The sequence below is a fragment of the Diplotaxodon limnothrissa genome, linkage group LG2, assembly GCF_057381915.1.
Source record: "Diplotaxodon limnothrissa isolate DT_005_m linkage group LG2, D_limnothrissa_male_GT1.1, whole genome shotgun sequence".
Taxonomy (NCBI): domain Eukaryota; kingdom Metazoa; phylum Chordata; class Actinopteri; order Cichliformes; family Cichlidae; genus Diplotaxodon; species Diplotaxodon limnothrissa.
In genome coordinates, this window is record NC_140597.1 from 19472204 (window position 1) to 19486621 (window position 14418).

The 14418-nt window shown below is 49.7% G+C and overlaps 1 protein-coding gene across 1 annotated transcript; it reads left to right on the forward strand.

Moving 5' to 3' along the window:
* Positions 1-485: 485 nt before the first annotated feature.
* Positions 486-13757, forward strand: arhgef37 (Rho guanine nucleotide exchange factor (GEF) 37). Its single transcript, XM_085367892.1, has 15 exons — positions 486-642; positions 842-940; positions 1807-2261; positions 3291-3420; positions 3925-4072; positions 4164-4363; positions 4440-4570; positions 6398-6502; positions 7000-7113; positions 7480-7649; positions 8139-8286; positions 8364-8492; positions 9247-9442; positions 9629-9798; positions 11525-13757. The coding sequence occupies exons 3-15, from the start codon at positions 1818-1820 to the stop codon at positions 11741-11743; spliced, it is 2304 nt and encodes a 767-aa protein (XP_085224018.1). The 5' UTR covers positions 486-642; positions 842-940; positions 1807-1817; the 3' UTR covers positions 11744-13757.
* The last annotated feature ends 661 nt before the right edge of the window (positions 13758-14418 follow it).

Sequence of the window (14418 nt, forward strand, 5' to 3'; positions counted from 1 at the left end):
GGAGCAGGTTCGGTTCACAGCATCAGCTTATTTTTTTTAACCCCCTTCACAGAAACCTGGAGTTAGCGGGGTTACCTGGATCAGGTGAAGTCCTGCTATGTGCTGCAGACCTCAGATCTGACTCTCTGTTTCTAAACGTATCCCCCTTACTGTCAGCCTGCTGCTCCTTGTCACCCCACCCGGCCTGCCGTGTTTGCACTGCCCTCTAGTGACGTCTGGAAGGGGGCGGGGTTAAAGCAGCTTCTTTCACACACAGGATGAAGCAGTATCAGATACAGAAGGATTATTCTGAACTGCGAGTCAGGCAAAGCTGCTCTGTTAGAGTCTGGATGTGCAGTTCACTCACAATACAGGATAAAGTCTTTATGTTTGGGGTGGTGTTCACTTCCTGTCAGGGTCAGAGGTCAGAGAGAACCTAAATGTAAACCCTCTTTGTTCTCAGAGAATCTGAGTGATCCCTGTGAGGAGGAGGAGGAGCAGGAGGAGGAGGACCCACAGCACTTTGTCTCCTGTGAGAGGGAAACTTCAGCCTCTGCTGCCTGAAGCTCTGCTGCATGGACCCCACCGTGTTTCATCAACATGTCCTCTGATTGGTCCTTCCCTTCAGTCTGAAGATCTGTCAGCCAATCAGTTTCTGTCTGGGTGAGCGCCACTTCCTCTCCCCACCAGCTGCTGCAGTCACTCAGCTTACTCAGCAGCACGAGTGTGTGTGTTGTCCTGTGTGAGCCCTCCCACCTTCTTTTCCACTCCCATCCCCCTTCCTCACACACGGCCTGTGTGTGTGAGTCAGTGGAGAAAGTTACACTCTGTGTGTGTGTCTGTCTGTGTGTTGTCCTTGCAGCAGACTTTGCTTCAGTGCAGCGGGGGAGAGGAGTGAGCGAGGACGCTGCAGCTGGGTGAGGATCGGAGCTGAGGGGATCGCAGCGTTTCGGGGTTAAAGGTGAGCGTGTGCTTCCTTCAGTTTGTCCCCGCCTGCATAAAAATGGCTCTGACCCGGTTCAGACCCGGTCTGAGGGTTTTAGGTGATCAGGATTATTTGTGAATCATCGGTTTTCTACAGAGGGTGAAGGAGTTTACCATCAGAGGCAGTGCTTTGGGGCTGTTTAGACTGAGGATTTTAAATCTCAGTTATCCCCTCTGTGGGTCACCGTGCCCCCCCAGATGTTCCAGCCGTGGTGGTGGGGAGGGGGGGGTGGACACTTCCTGACTATTTGTGAAGGCTCTCAGTCATCCAGGTCATTGCAGTCTAAGGAGCTCGGGGTGTGTCTGGACGTCTTAAGTTTGCTTAAAGACGTTTCACCTCTCAAGGAAACTGAAAGACGTGCAGACACACTTCCTCAGTCATTTATTCAGTGTGTGTGTGTGCTGGAAAATCTTTTTCTTTAGTTTCTGTCGTCTGTAGTTCAGAGTTATCTTTATTAGTTATTATTAGTTATTGATGATCTATATTGATTAACAGTGGTGTAGTACACTAGTTTAAATGACGTGTAGGTGCCCTGTGTTTGTACGGCGACTGCAACCGTCTCTGTGCTTTTCTTCCTGCGAATGATGATGCTGTGTGTGAGCAGAGTGCTGATTGGTTGAAAACTCTCCTTCCAGCTGAAGTTGTTCTTTGGCGACCTGGTTGTTTGTGTCAGGCTGAGGACGTCTGTGTGAGTCTTTGTCATTTGCTGTTATTTCCCATGGAGACAGCGCGCCGTCCTCTCAGTCATCAGGAATGTAAAGTCTGCAAGCTCCAGAGCAGACTGATGACAGCAAAATGCTCAGACATGTAATGAAATACCTGACAGTCTGTTTCTTTCACAGCCGTCTCCATCATGGAGGTGCCCAGGAGGCTGTCCTTCCCACTGGTTCTCCCTAAACCAGCCTCGTCTGCTCGGTCTCCTCTGGGAGCTGCAGGTCAGACAGCTGGAAGCAGCAAAGATCAAACTGGAGGGGAAAAGTTCATCTCAGATGAGAAGACGCCTGAGTCAGGGGTGATTGTAGTGGTGGAGGCGCCACCTGAAGATGGAAAAGCTGCTCGGCGATTCTCCTCTCAGGACAGTTTCTCAGAGGAGAGCTCGTTATCAGAGGAGAGGCTGGAAGAGGAGGCCAGAGAGACCCAGAGGAGGGCCGAGGAGGAGGAGGCAGCAGCCAAGGAGAGGGCGGCCCAGAGGCAACAACTGGCCATCCAAGAGCTTGTGGAGTCTGAGAGGAGCTACCTGCGCCTGCTGCAGCTCAGCACCGTGACCATCAGGAGCAACCTGCAGCAGCAGCTACAGGTAGGACCTAGGAACACACCTGCCCATCGAAGCAGGAAGCAGGGGGAGGGGCCAAACTGCTTGTTTCAGACGGAGGGCGACCCTAGGGCCTTCACTGAGCCCTGGGATCAGACACAGAAGGATTATTATCGACTGTGAATCATGCAGAGCTGCTTCAGCTTTATTTATATAGCACCAAATCACAACAGCGGTGGCCTCAATTTGCTTTATATTGTAAGCTAAATAATGATAATATATAATAATACAGAGAACACCCCAACAAGGACGTCTGAGAACAAGCACTTGTTCATCGAGCTCATCCAGCTGGGGAGGAAGAAGGGCTGAGGGAGGGGACAGAGATTAATAATAAGCAGTGAATAAATGCAGGGGGGTGTATACAGTCACAGTGACAAACTCTGATAGTGACAATACAAAGAAGCAAAAAGAAAGTGGCTGAACGTAAAGCTACTGCTCACCTGTGCAGCAGGTGAAGGTTTTAGCATCCTGCGCCCTCTCAGTGGCTTCTTATCACCTGCTTTTCATTATGCCTGTTCTGTTGCTTAGTACTGCTAAATGACAGCTTATTATCACTGTGCTAATGAAATGAGGTCTCATAAAACATAATGAAATCAGGCTTTATGGGCAAGAAGAGCTGAGCTGTGGAAACACAGCAAGGGAGCAGGGTGAAGGCGTGAGTGAATGGCGGCTCTGTGAGACAGATGAGCCACTGGATTGTGCATTGTTCAGCCTCCCAGCGCCCAGCGCCCCCGTCTGTCCAGCATGAGCACAGATCCATCTTTATTATCAGAGGTCAAAGGTCAGCCAAGCTCTGACGCTGCTGCAGCACATCCCCATCACTTTTTCAGCGTTCCTCAGATGTTTTTATATACTCAAAATACATGAACACAATATGTTATAATGGGTAATATGGGTTATAATGGGAGCGTATGGGTTGTAATGGGGAACCTTCAGACTTTGGGGTTAAAGAAGTGTCTGATATCAGGTAAAAACCCTTATTTTCTGTCTCCCCTCCACCTGCTCTGACCGAAGCCGCCTCCAGCTGGACTGGACAGCATGTTTCTGCACATCGAGGAGGTGATCGATGTATCGAGCCGTCTCCTGAGCCTGCTGGACCAGAAGCAGCTTCAGTCTGGAGAGCCTGACTTCCTGCAGAGTCTCTGTAAGCGACCTGACACCAGACATTTACTTTGACGTGTCACCCTCACAGCTTCAGTCTTTCTGTCGTTGTAAACAGGAAGTCAAACAGGAAGTGGTTGTTCTTTGTTGTTTTTCTGACTCTTATCCTTTTTCTTTATTGACACAAATTTAAAGATGGAGTATTGTGATTCAGCTCAGGTGAGTTCCTGAATCACACAGGTGTCACCTCTTTGTTTTTGTTCCGGGGAAGACTCTTCTTCACTGACCAGCTCAGCATGTAAAGTCCACCTTAAAGTCAGACGTTGTGGCGCTCTGACGTCTGATAAGCTGATGTTTCTCTAACTTCTCACAGTTTTTGTTGGATAAACACGAGATGATCATCATCGAGAAACCCGGGAGGTAGACAGTGAAAATGATGATTGTCTTCGCTCTTTACTCGGCACAGCCGTTTCCCGTGATGAACGTTAAAACTTCCATTCTGCTGCTTCTTGTAAAGGAGTAAAGGTGTGTTTTCCTTCGCTGACAGGTGACTCGTTTCTCAGCCTGTCATCAGAGATGGAAGCCGCCTATAAGGAGTACCTGGCGCACTACAATCATGTGACGGAGGTGGAGAAGAGCTACAAACAGAAGGAGGCTCTGTGGAACGAGGTTGTCAGAGTCATCAAGGCTGCGGCGTAAGTTTACGGCGCCTCGTATCGCCTTGGACAGGAAGTGCTCAGAGCCGAGGAGCTGACTGATGAGTCTTGTGTCTCTCTTCACCTTCAGGCCTGACGTCAACGCCACGTCGCTGAGCTTCTTTTTGGTGATGCCCGTGCAGCGGATTGCCCGCTACCCCCTGCTGCTGCAGACCATCCAGAAGCACACCGACGCCTCCCACCCGGCCTACGCCCTGCTGGAGCAGACCGCTCACACCTCTGTCGCCTTAAACTGTCGTATCAACGAATACAAGCGCTTCCGGGAAGTCGGTGAGGAGCGTGACTAATGGGGCCGGATGTTGGCGTGAAAAAGCAGAAGGTTTTAACTGTCACTCGTGTTTTCTAGCTGACAAATACAGGAAGACGGAAATGCTGACCATCAAGGACAAGATCGTCCGCCTCAACACCCACAGCATTGCCAAGAAGACCGCCAGGCTCGGTCAGCAGATCAAACACGAGGCCGGACTCAAACCTAAGGTAGACCGAACCCTGAGCCTCATCCACAGGAAGCTCCGCCCACATGTTTGTGAGGAGCAGCCAATCAGCAGGATGCTGTCTTAAAGGAGGAGGAGCTAAAACAGCTTGTGTCAGACAGCACCAGGATGACGCATAGAAGGATTACTGTGAACTGTGGATCATGCAAAGCTGCTCTGTGTCATGGCACAGTGGCCCGTGGAAATGGGATGGACTCAAGTGCAGATTCAAAACCGGAGGCCAGGGGTGAGGTGTAACGAAAAGAGATTTTATTTTACAATGCTCAGAGGCTAACAGAAAGTGCAGACTAGAATCAATGAACATAAACTAGATGTCTGAGGCGAGAGAAAATACTGTGATGATAACTAGATGGCAGGGATAACTGGGTGCAGGTACTGGGCAGGGGAAACTGTGGCGGGCCAGGGCAAAGCTTGCAGGTGGGGTTGCATGGAGGGGGAGGCAGGAGAGGTCCAGGTGGGTGCTGTATGCAATGCAGGGAGGCAGGCAGGAGAGAATGGCAGTTCCAAAACGGAGAGGGATTACCGGCGGCAGCAAACTGGTATCCAGGAGAACTTGGTAGGTGGGTTTCAGAGGCTGACGAGAAAAACAGAGATACGGTTAATACACACGATGAGTCACCAAGGAATGGACATGAGGCCGAGAACTGACTAAAGTTGGCAGATAATCTGGCGAAGACCAATTGAGTGCGCCGGTCATAAATACTGCTGGTACGATTGCCATCAGGTGAGGAACAACAAAGACTCCACCCAGTGGGGAGGAGCCGATGCTGTGGAAAACCACCCAGACCACGACACTCTGGTGGAGTCCAGGAGTGAGAACAGCAGGTTACAGCTCATGCAAGGCCTCCGTCAATCATACACTGTAATCATACGTGTGGAAGGATCAGCAGGGGGAGCAGGCTGCAGACAGGAAGTGTCTGATCAGACCTCCCACTCTCCCCAGGCCACTGCTGTGTTCACAGTGGGTGTGAACGTCCGAGCCAGAGTGACTGTACAGCACACGTCCTCCATGAGTATAAAAATTACAATCGATGTCTTGCAGTAAGTTACTGTCAAGTTTGTTGGCGCTGGACTCTGAACTGTGGAATCAGACAAGTGGGTTTATTTACAACACCGGTGATGTGTACATGTATAGAGTGAGGCAGGGAGAAGGGGGCTGGGAAAAAGGGGAACGCACGCTCAGTCCAAATCCAGAGTCCACACCCTGCTCACTCTCACTCACACTCATCTGGGAAGGGTCCAGAGACGGATTGTACAAGGGAGATGGAGATAGACGTCAGAGCTAGGCTCAGGGAGATCAGCATCAGTCTGAGCCGGGCTACACTAACATGCATTTGTGTTGGTGTGAAGCTCAGGTGACCACTGGCAGGTCTGATCGACCAAATGCTGTTAGGTGGAAGCACAGCTGTGGACTAGGGAGAGTGGAAGGTCTGATCAGACACTTCCTGTCTGCAGCCTGCTCCCCCTGCTGATCTTTCCACATGTATCATTACAGTGTATGATTGACTGAGGCTTTGCATGAGCTGTAACCTGCTGTTTTCACTCCTGGACTCCACCAGAGCAGCTTTGCATGATCCACAGTTCACAGTAATCCTTCTGTGCGTCATCCCGGTGCTCCTCCTATAAGACAAATGTCTTCTGATTGGCTGCGCCTCACAAACAGCAGGTCTTCTCTGAACCTCTGGCTCCTACTGACACTGACCCCATTACTACACGTTTTAAAGCAGTGTGTCACACAGCTAGTTTATGTAGCGCAGCAGTGTGTGAGCTCAGAGCATCTCTTTAGACCGGTGTGTTGGATGTCTTGCAGCTGGTGGACGAGGAATTTGATGCCCTGGAAGGATTCTTCTATGTTTTGGAAAACGGCATCCTGGAGCTGCTGGACAACGTGGAGATGTACCTGCAGCACCTCCAGGTAAACTCACGGTCACACTTTGTCTTGGCTCTCGACTTCAAAGCTTTAGTGGACTTTATTGACTAAAACTTCAAACCTGAATAAACTCATTTGTAAAACATAAATTTGCAGCAGTCACTGTTTCAGGCTGTGACTCACGGTCAGACGCTATAATTACAGACGTGCAGTCATGAGTTTGTGAGTCTCTGTCAGGAGGCCACACACACACACACGTACCTTTCTGTTTTCCTCATTCTGTCCTTCACACCAACACTCAGCTCTTTGTATCTCTCTGCTGTTTAGCTTGTTTAGACGTTAGCGAGGATGACCCGCCCACATCTCCTGCTCTCCGTCTGCAGCACAAACACAGACTTTAAGAAATGCTCAGAAACGTTTCTTTGCTTCAGCTTCACTCTGATGTGTTTGATTGTACATGTTTGGTTTGTAAAATAACGTGCTGAGGGCGGCGAGTCGTGTTTGGACAGCCAAGTGCTCAGCTGTGTGTGGTTGCTCTGCAGGGCTTCCTGTCCTGCCGCACGGAGGACTTTGACTTGGACATGGATGGAGAAAAGGCACCGATCTGCTACAAAGAGATCACGACGGCGCTTCGACAGTGGATCCTCCCGATGTTTGTGAGTGATTAACTCTGAGAACGGTGCTGCGGTCTTTACAGGTGCAGGAAATGTCGCAGCACTGCATCCTGTCGGCTCGTGTCCAGTTAAGAGGACAGGATGAGCTGCGATTACAGACACAGCACCAAACTTTACAGATTACATCACAGACTTCTCTCTGTGTAAACAGCTTCTGATTGGTGGATGGTCTGCATCCCACCTCCGATCTCCTCTGCACACGCTCAGAACATGATCAGAGGTCAGACACAGGCCGCTGTGTCTCTGAGCGCCTGCAGAGGTGGACATGCATATTTTGCCCCCTGTGAAAGGATGATGCAGTGAACGACGGTCTGCTAATGTCGATCTGTTCTTTGTTCCTTCTTCCAGGAGAAGAGGATGAGGAAGCTGATCCACCAGCCGCTCTGCGCTCTCCGGGACCTCCTGGTGGGCCCGAGGAACCTAATCAGGAAGAGACTCGACAAGCTGCTCGACTATGAGGTGATCGAAGGAAAACCCAACCTGAGCTACGAGGAGCAGGCTGTGGCCAACACGTACAGGTGGGAACTGGTTTCTGTTGGTTCCTGATGGTTGGAGCTGTGAGTGACCTCGGATGATCTAATATCCTCATGTTGGTGTTGTTCCCAGACCATCGTGAAAATGTTGTTCCAGGTTCAACATTGCAAGTGACCAATCACATTGTTGTGACGTTATTCTTTTGCGCGCCAAGCCATTCGTGCATTTATGAAATTCCAATGTTGCAAGGACAATATCAATTCTGCTCACTGTTTATTAAAGGGTTACGGTTAGGGTTAGGGTCAGGGTCCGTTGATCGGCGGACAGAGGCGGTTTCATGCAGCTTAAGTACAGTTTTTTGTTTTACGCCAGTTTTTCCCGAAGTCGCAAAAGTATGATGTCACAACATTCTGATTGGTCACTTGCGATGTTGATCCTGGAACAACATTTAGTATGATGATCTGGGAACAACACCAACACGAGGATATCAGATCGTGCGAGTGACCTCCTCTACTCCCCTCTCCTCCTGACAGGACGTTGAACACACTGCTCCTGACGGAGCTCCCTCAGTTTAACGGGCTGGCTCTGCAGATGATGTGGAGCACGTTGGGGACGTTCAGCTGTCTGCACAGAGATCTCGCAGCAGACATGGAGCAGCTGTTTCACAGCTTCGCTCAGCAGGTGACGTCCTTACAGACAGGCTGATGCACAAAAACACGTTGGATATCTGTGCTCATCCTTCACGTGTCTCCCTGCAGCTCCCTCACAGCAGCCTTTCTCCTGGTGCATTCTGGGAGTGGGCAGAGTCTTCGGTGCTGGAAGGAGCGAGGAGGCTGCAGCATTTATGTCGAATGGTGGAGGACAAGCTCAACGCGCCAGATGCCCAGGTTAGCGTTCAGATCGGCTTTCATTCATTTATACAGCAGCAAACCACCTCAGGGAGCTTTACACTGTAAGCTACAGAGCACTATGGGCAACAGTGGACCACTCAGCTGACCTCAGACATGTTTGACATGTTTCAGCTGATTGGTTACTGCTGAAAGGTCAGAATAAAAAATATAACAGTGATTTTATCATCCAGCAAACATCCTTCTCCGAATATTTAACCACACCGACGCGATGGTGTCACACCGACGCGATGGTGTCACACCGACGCGATGGTGTCACACCGACGCTCCCAGTCTGAGCTTCAGTTTCCTGAGATTGTTGGTGTTCGGTGGGGGCAGTGGAGTTTGCTGTGTGAGCGTCGAGCATCGTTCCTGAAGTAATCTGTCTAAAAAAACGCCACCTGTATTTCCTGTTCTGCCGCGTGTTTTGTGTGAACTGGTTCAGCTACTGGTCCCAGTAAAGATCTGAAGTTCCAGTCACGTCACACTTAGCTGGAGGTTATAATACAAGGTTCTGGCTGAAGAATGTGGCGAATCACCATCATACGTCATTCGCAGGCGATAATGAGTCAGAGACGAGGAAGCGGTGAATGTGCCACTTCTGGTTCTTCAACTTTGCAGCTGCAGAACCAGAAGTGTCTCTTTCTGAGCCATTGTTTTCATTTCTGAACACCTTCCAGGTAAATTTGAGCACGTGTGAGTAATTCAGCAGCTCTGCCCTCTCTGAGATCTGACGTCTGCTCGTGTCTTTCAGCCTCTCAGCCCGTCCTCTCAGCGCCGTCTGAAGCAGCTAACGGATAAGCACGGCTCTGGAAAGATCTTCCAGGTGATGAGCACGGTCGTGGGCACCCGGGACCTGGACCTGAACTTGACTAAGGGCGAGCTGGTGGCAGTGATCAGCGAGGCCGACAGCCGTGGAGACAGGAGGAGGTGGCTGGTCGATGCAGGAGGTGAGACTTTTTATGACGTTTGCACTAAAACCTGAGAGGAAGAACTGTGGTGCCATCTGCTGGCGAGCCGCTGTTATTGCAACTGAAACAGACGAGCAGCCAATGGGATCGCTCTGTGAGGGCACACCGGGTTGGTCTGACACTGTCAACAAATAAATGTTAAACTATATTTACATCTTCACGCAGGGAAGCGAGGCTACGCTGCTGCCTCGAAACTCATTCGCTATCACCAGCCAACAGACGAGCCGCCCCCTTCACCACACCCGAACCTGACAGAAGACGTGACCGCACGCAGAAGACACTCCTACAGCCCGGCGGGCAATGCCCCACTGCCCATGAGTCAGCCCTGCTTCCAGGTAATTGAATTCCTCTGCATTAGACTGTCCAGGAGACGGAGGCCACGTGCTGTCCACCAGCGCAGGGCTGCAGGTTGATCATCCAGCTGCAGTCAGAATACTTTAATAATCCCGACAGTCGCCCCGAGATAATAAGAACAGACTGAACTAATTAAGTAATACAACATGTTACAAAGTTCGCTCTGATATATACAAACGGGCAGGAATGACGTCCTGTGTCATTCAGTGGTGCATTATAGGTAATGTCAGTCTCTGACTGCGTGTGCTCCTGTGACTGGCCAGCACGTTGTGGCGTGGGTGGGAGGTGTTGTCCTTATCTTGGACAACACCCTCCTCTCCACCTTGACAGCGTCCAGCTCTGCCTGTTACTGGCCGTCCCAGCATGCAGCAGCACAGAGGACGGCTCTGGTCACGACAGTAAGACTGAATTTGTTGTTGTGCACAGCAAATGCGATGCTGTCACATCCTTGTACGCGTTGATACGCTGCTAGATGGAGCGCCGGACTCTCAGCGGTCTGCTCCTGAACAGTAATGTGACACAGAGTGGCTCTACCTGAGCAGGTGATTTAAAGACAGGTAGCTTGTTGTTGATACTGGATCCTGTCTAAGCTGTCAGTGTTTACAGTGTTTGGCCCACCCAGTAACAGCCTTCACGTGGATCTGACTCGGTCACACGCTCTGGGCTCCTACGACACGCTGCTGATGCTCCAACACAGCATCCAAGGAAGCTTCACGTTTTCATTCAGTGTTTGCACAAGTTTGTAGGGATCATTTTGGTTTGTAGGGATTTTTGTAGTAAATTGTAAATATTGTAGAACTTTTCTTCTGTCATTTAATGGTCGGGCATTGTACAGCTACAAGCATTTCACCCCCATGTCATACTGTGTATGGTTGTGTGTGTGTGACAAATAAAATTTGAATTTGAATTTGAATTTGAATTTGAATCAGTAAGAATGTCAGATACAATCCTGTTCCACCCACAGCCCGTGGGTATTCTGTGAGGCGTTCATGGAAAGATCTGCTTTGTGCCAGTGCATGCACACGTCTCCAGTAGCAGCAGCAGGCCTGTGTCCACCTGTCCTCACACGCTGTCTTTCTGTACCTCAGAGGCGCAGTCCACACCGGTCTCTCAAACCTACGGTTTTTATACCATCATCTGCTGATTGTTTCTTAAACGGTAGAAGAAGATATGTTCTGTGCTGCCCTCGTCTTACACGTGACGATGTGTGCTCGGAGTACTTCTTCTTGTCTTCGTGTTGATGCGTTGCACTTCTCTGAGCGTAATTCAGTGCAAAATAAGCGCTGCTGCTGTTGAGCACGGTTCATTAGAAAGAGCCGGGTCAGGTGGTAGTAACGACCCCACGCTGGTGTTTACAGCCGAGTGTGTGTGTGTGTGATGTGTGATGACACACTGATGTGTGTAATGCTGCTGTATCAGCCTCTGCAGCTGGAAACATCTGCGACTCGCAGTGTTGTTCTGACCTTTATTTAAACACCGTCAGGGAAGACGCTGTCACTTCCTGCCTCTGTTTCCTGTGTGCGGTCTGCAGGTATGAAAGGAGCGACTGAGTGGAGCTTAATCACAGATGGGCTCTGTAACGCTGATGATGTGTGTTCCTCCTGACAGCCAGGAGGTGCATGTACGTGATGGAGGAAGGATGTGTGGATACAAGTGACGGTGTGGAGGCGGAGACTGTTAAATGCTGCTTTTTTTTCATGTTTCCAGGTTGTGGGCGCCTACGACTTCACGGCTAGATCCAAACACGAAGTATCCTTCCGGGCCGGAGAACCCGTTCGTATCCTGGAGCCTCACGACAAACGAGGGAGCCCCGAGTGGAGCCTGGTGGAGGTCAGAGGAGGTCAGAGAGGCTACGTGCCCTCCAACTACCTGGCAATCATGCCCGTGGGAGCGGGGCTGCCCCCGAACCCCGGCTTCTTCCTTTAGGGGGGGAAACTGCAGCTGGTGCAGATGAGAGGATGGATGGAAGAGCCTCCCGGGATCAGCTGTTTACAGTCTCAGTGTTAATCCTGCCACTTTATCCAGTTTACGAATGGAAGTGTAAAGTTTCTCCTGTGGCGTTTCCTGCTTCCACTTCCTGTGCAGCGTGCACAGGATCGAAGCTTCAGGAGCAGCAAATGAAGTTTACTGACTTTAGCTTTAATAATGAAGGTTTACTGGTCTGCAGTGATCTCTGCACTAACATGCACAATCATCCAAGAACGCTCTTCAAACATGGCGTCTGTAACGCCATGAAGCTCTGACGGCATGTCACCTCAAACAGCCTGAACATTTGGACGATGTTCGGTGTGCGGCGAGGACACAAAGCTGTTTTTAAGATGAAGGACGATTTTCATGGCTGCTGTACGGTGAAGCGCTCATTTCCCATGAACCTCAGAGTGATGCTGCATACATGCAGGGTGTGAGCTCTCTCAAGCTAACTGTAACGTGTGTGTGTGTGTGTGTGTGTGTGTGTGTGTGTGTGTGTGTGAGAACCCTCTTCACCTGCAGCAGCGCTGACAGGTACACGGCGCTCTCATCATCTCAGACTGAGTAATGTGATGTAAATGTGAAACGTCTCCGAGGCCGAGGAAGAACAAGACTCAGCAGGAGGAGCAGCTGGGAGAGGGGCGAAGGACAGCGGCAGTTTCTGCTTTGCCTATGAGCGGATTTAAATTTCGTTGTACTTTGATTCCAGAGTTTTACGTAGGAGTGAAATGGGTCAGGACAGAATAACCTCCTCCTGCATTCACATTCACCTGACGATGCTTGTTGCTATGGATACGGCTCAGTCAGTGCAGGTCACGTCTGTGGCATTTGCTCGGCCGGACTAAAGCTGCAGCAGCATTTCTTGATTCCCGCACTTTTGGGTCAGAATCATTTGAAAGCATCTCTGAGCCTCCTGATTGGCTCTTAGGTCATAAACAGGAAGCTGAGCTCCAGTAGTTTTGCAGCTAACAACAGCTTGAATGTTTGAGCACCACAGACTCTCTCCTGGCCTCCTCCTGTGGGGCTGAGCAGCCTCAGCTGCTGTGAGCGTGGAGCAGAGGGAGGGAGGCCGAGAGTCAGAGCTGCTCAGCTGTTCCCATCAGGCTGAATGTCAGGAGGAGGAGGAGGAGGATGCTTCTCTCCTAAAATACCAGATGTCCTCAGGGTTAGTCAGATGGACTGAAACCTCAGCCTGAGAACATTTACCTGATTTCCCCTCCTCAGTTTAGGATGAGGGGAGCGGTTCATTCCTCAGTTATTTTGGGAAGTTTTAATTCCACAGACGTGCAGATGAAGCTGCAGCGTTCCTTATTTGGAGGAAGTAGATATTTGAACCCATACGCACACGGAAACCACAGAGGGAACATTTCTGGTCAGCATCTTCCTCACATGCTGTTCTCATTTTCACCACCAGAGGGAGGCAGAGACTCGGAGCGTGTGTGCATGATCAGACTAACTGTGTGTGTGTGTATGCATGTTTGGTAATCGTGGCCACAGTGTGTACTTCCTGTTTTGTTTCTGTGTGGTTTCACGAACCTGCTGCTCAGTCGGTCCTGCTGAGTCATTCTGTTTCCTCGATGCTGCAGAGCTGCGTGACCTCTGCTGAGCTGCCACAGTTGTGATATTGAACTCAGTCACACAGCAGGTGGGAGGCTGAGCAGCAGCAGAGAGTGTGGCTTCAATAAAACTAAACTCAAAACTTTTTTGTGGCATTGCATGATTTCATAATCAGATGTTAGTTGTGAGAAGAAGCACCTGAATATTTGTGATGATTTACGACGCTGTGGGGTCCACACCCACTCAGCCCCTTTTACAGTTAAACATCTGGAGACACAGCTGTTCTTGTTCATGCATCATCATCATCAGTGTGCACATTTGCACACAGCCTACAAGTTTTCGCCATCTACTGAATAACAAGCTGAAAGAGGAACCTGCAGTTCCTCTGGTGTCCAGCAGAGGCAGCAGTCCCCATACACGCCAGTGTTTTTTTTTTTGTTTTTTTTTTTTTTTTGCCTGTCCCGTTTGGCTCTTTTGCCATCAGAATTGTTGTCTAAAGGCAAAGAAAGATGCCCAACGGATTTACTTTACCAAATTGACCATCCCAGCCTTGCCGTAATGGTCCATTTGATTCACCTTTTATTGTTTATTTTATTTTCACTTACTGAATACGGGACAGACTTGACTGGGGGAAAGAAGGGGAGAAAGAAAGAGGGAAAGAGAAACAGCTGAGAAGAGGGACGGGGGAGAAGGGCAAAAGACAAAAACCAACAGAATGGGCAGCAAAAAAAAAAGAAAAAAAAAAAGAAAAAAAATGCATATATCAATCACCTGGATCACCTGCTGAGAAAGAAAAAAGAAAACAAGCAGAAGAAAACAAGAGTAATAGAATAAACAACATCACAATGATATATGGGAATATGACAGTAAATACTAAATATTAAACATTATTGTGCAGCACATAAGATCAACAGAACACAGTGTGCTTTGAGGTAGGAGCCAAAAAGGGTGTAGTTTGTCTGAGTTTGTGGGTGTGATCACCCGTGTGTACACCTGTGAGCATGGACGCGCTTGTTTTGTTTTTTGTTTTTTTAAAAGGTTCCTTCATGTAATGATCTGCTAGAGGGTGTGGGGGG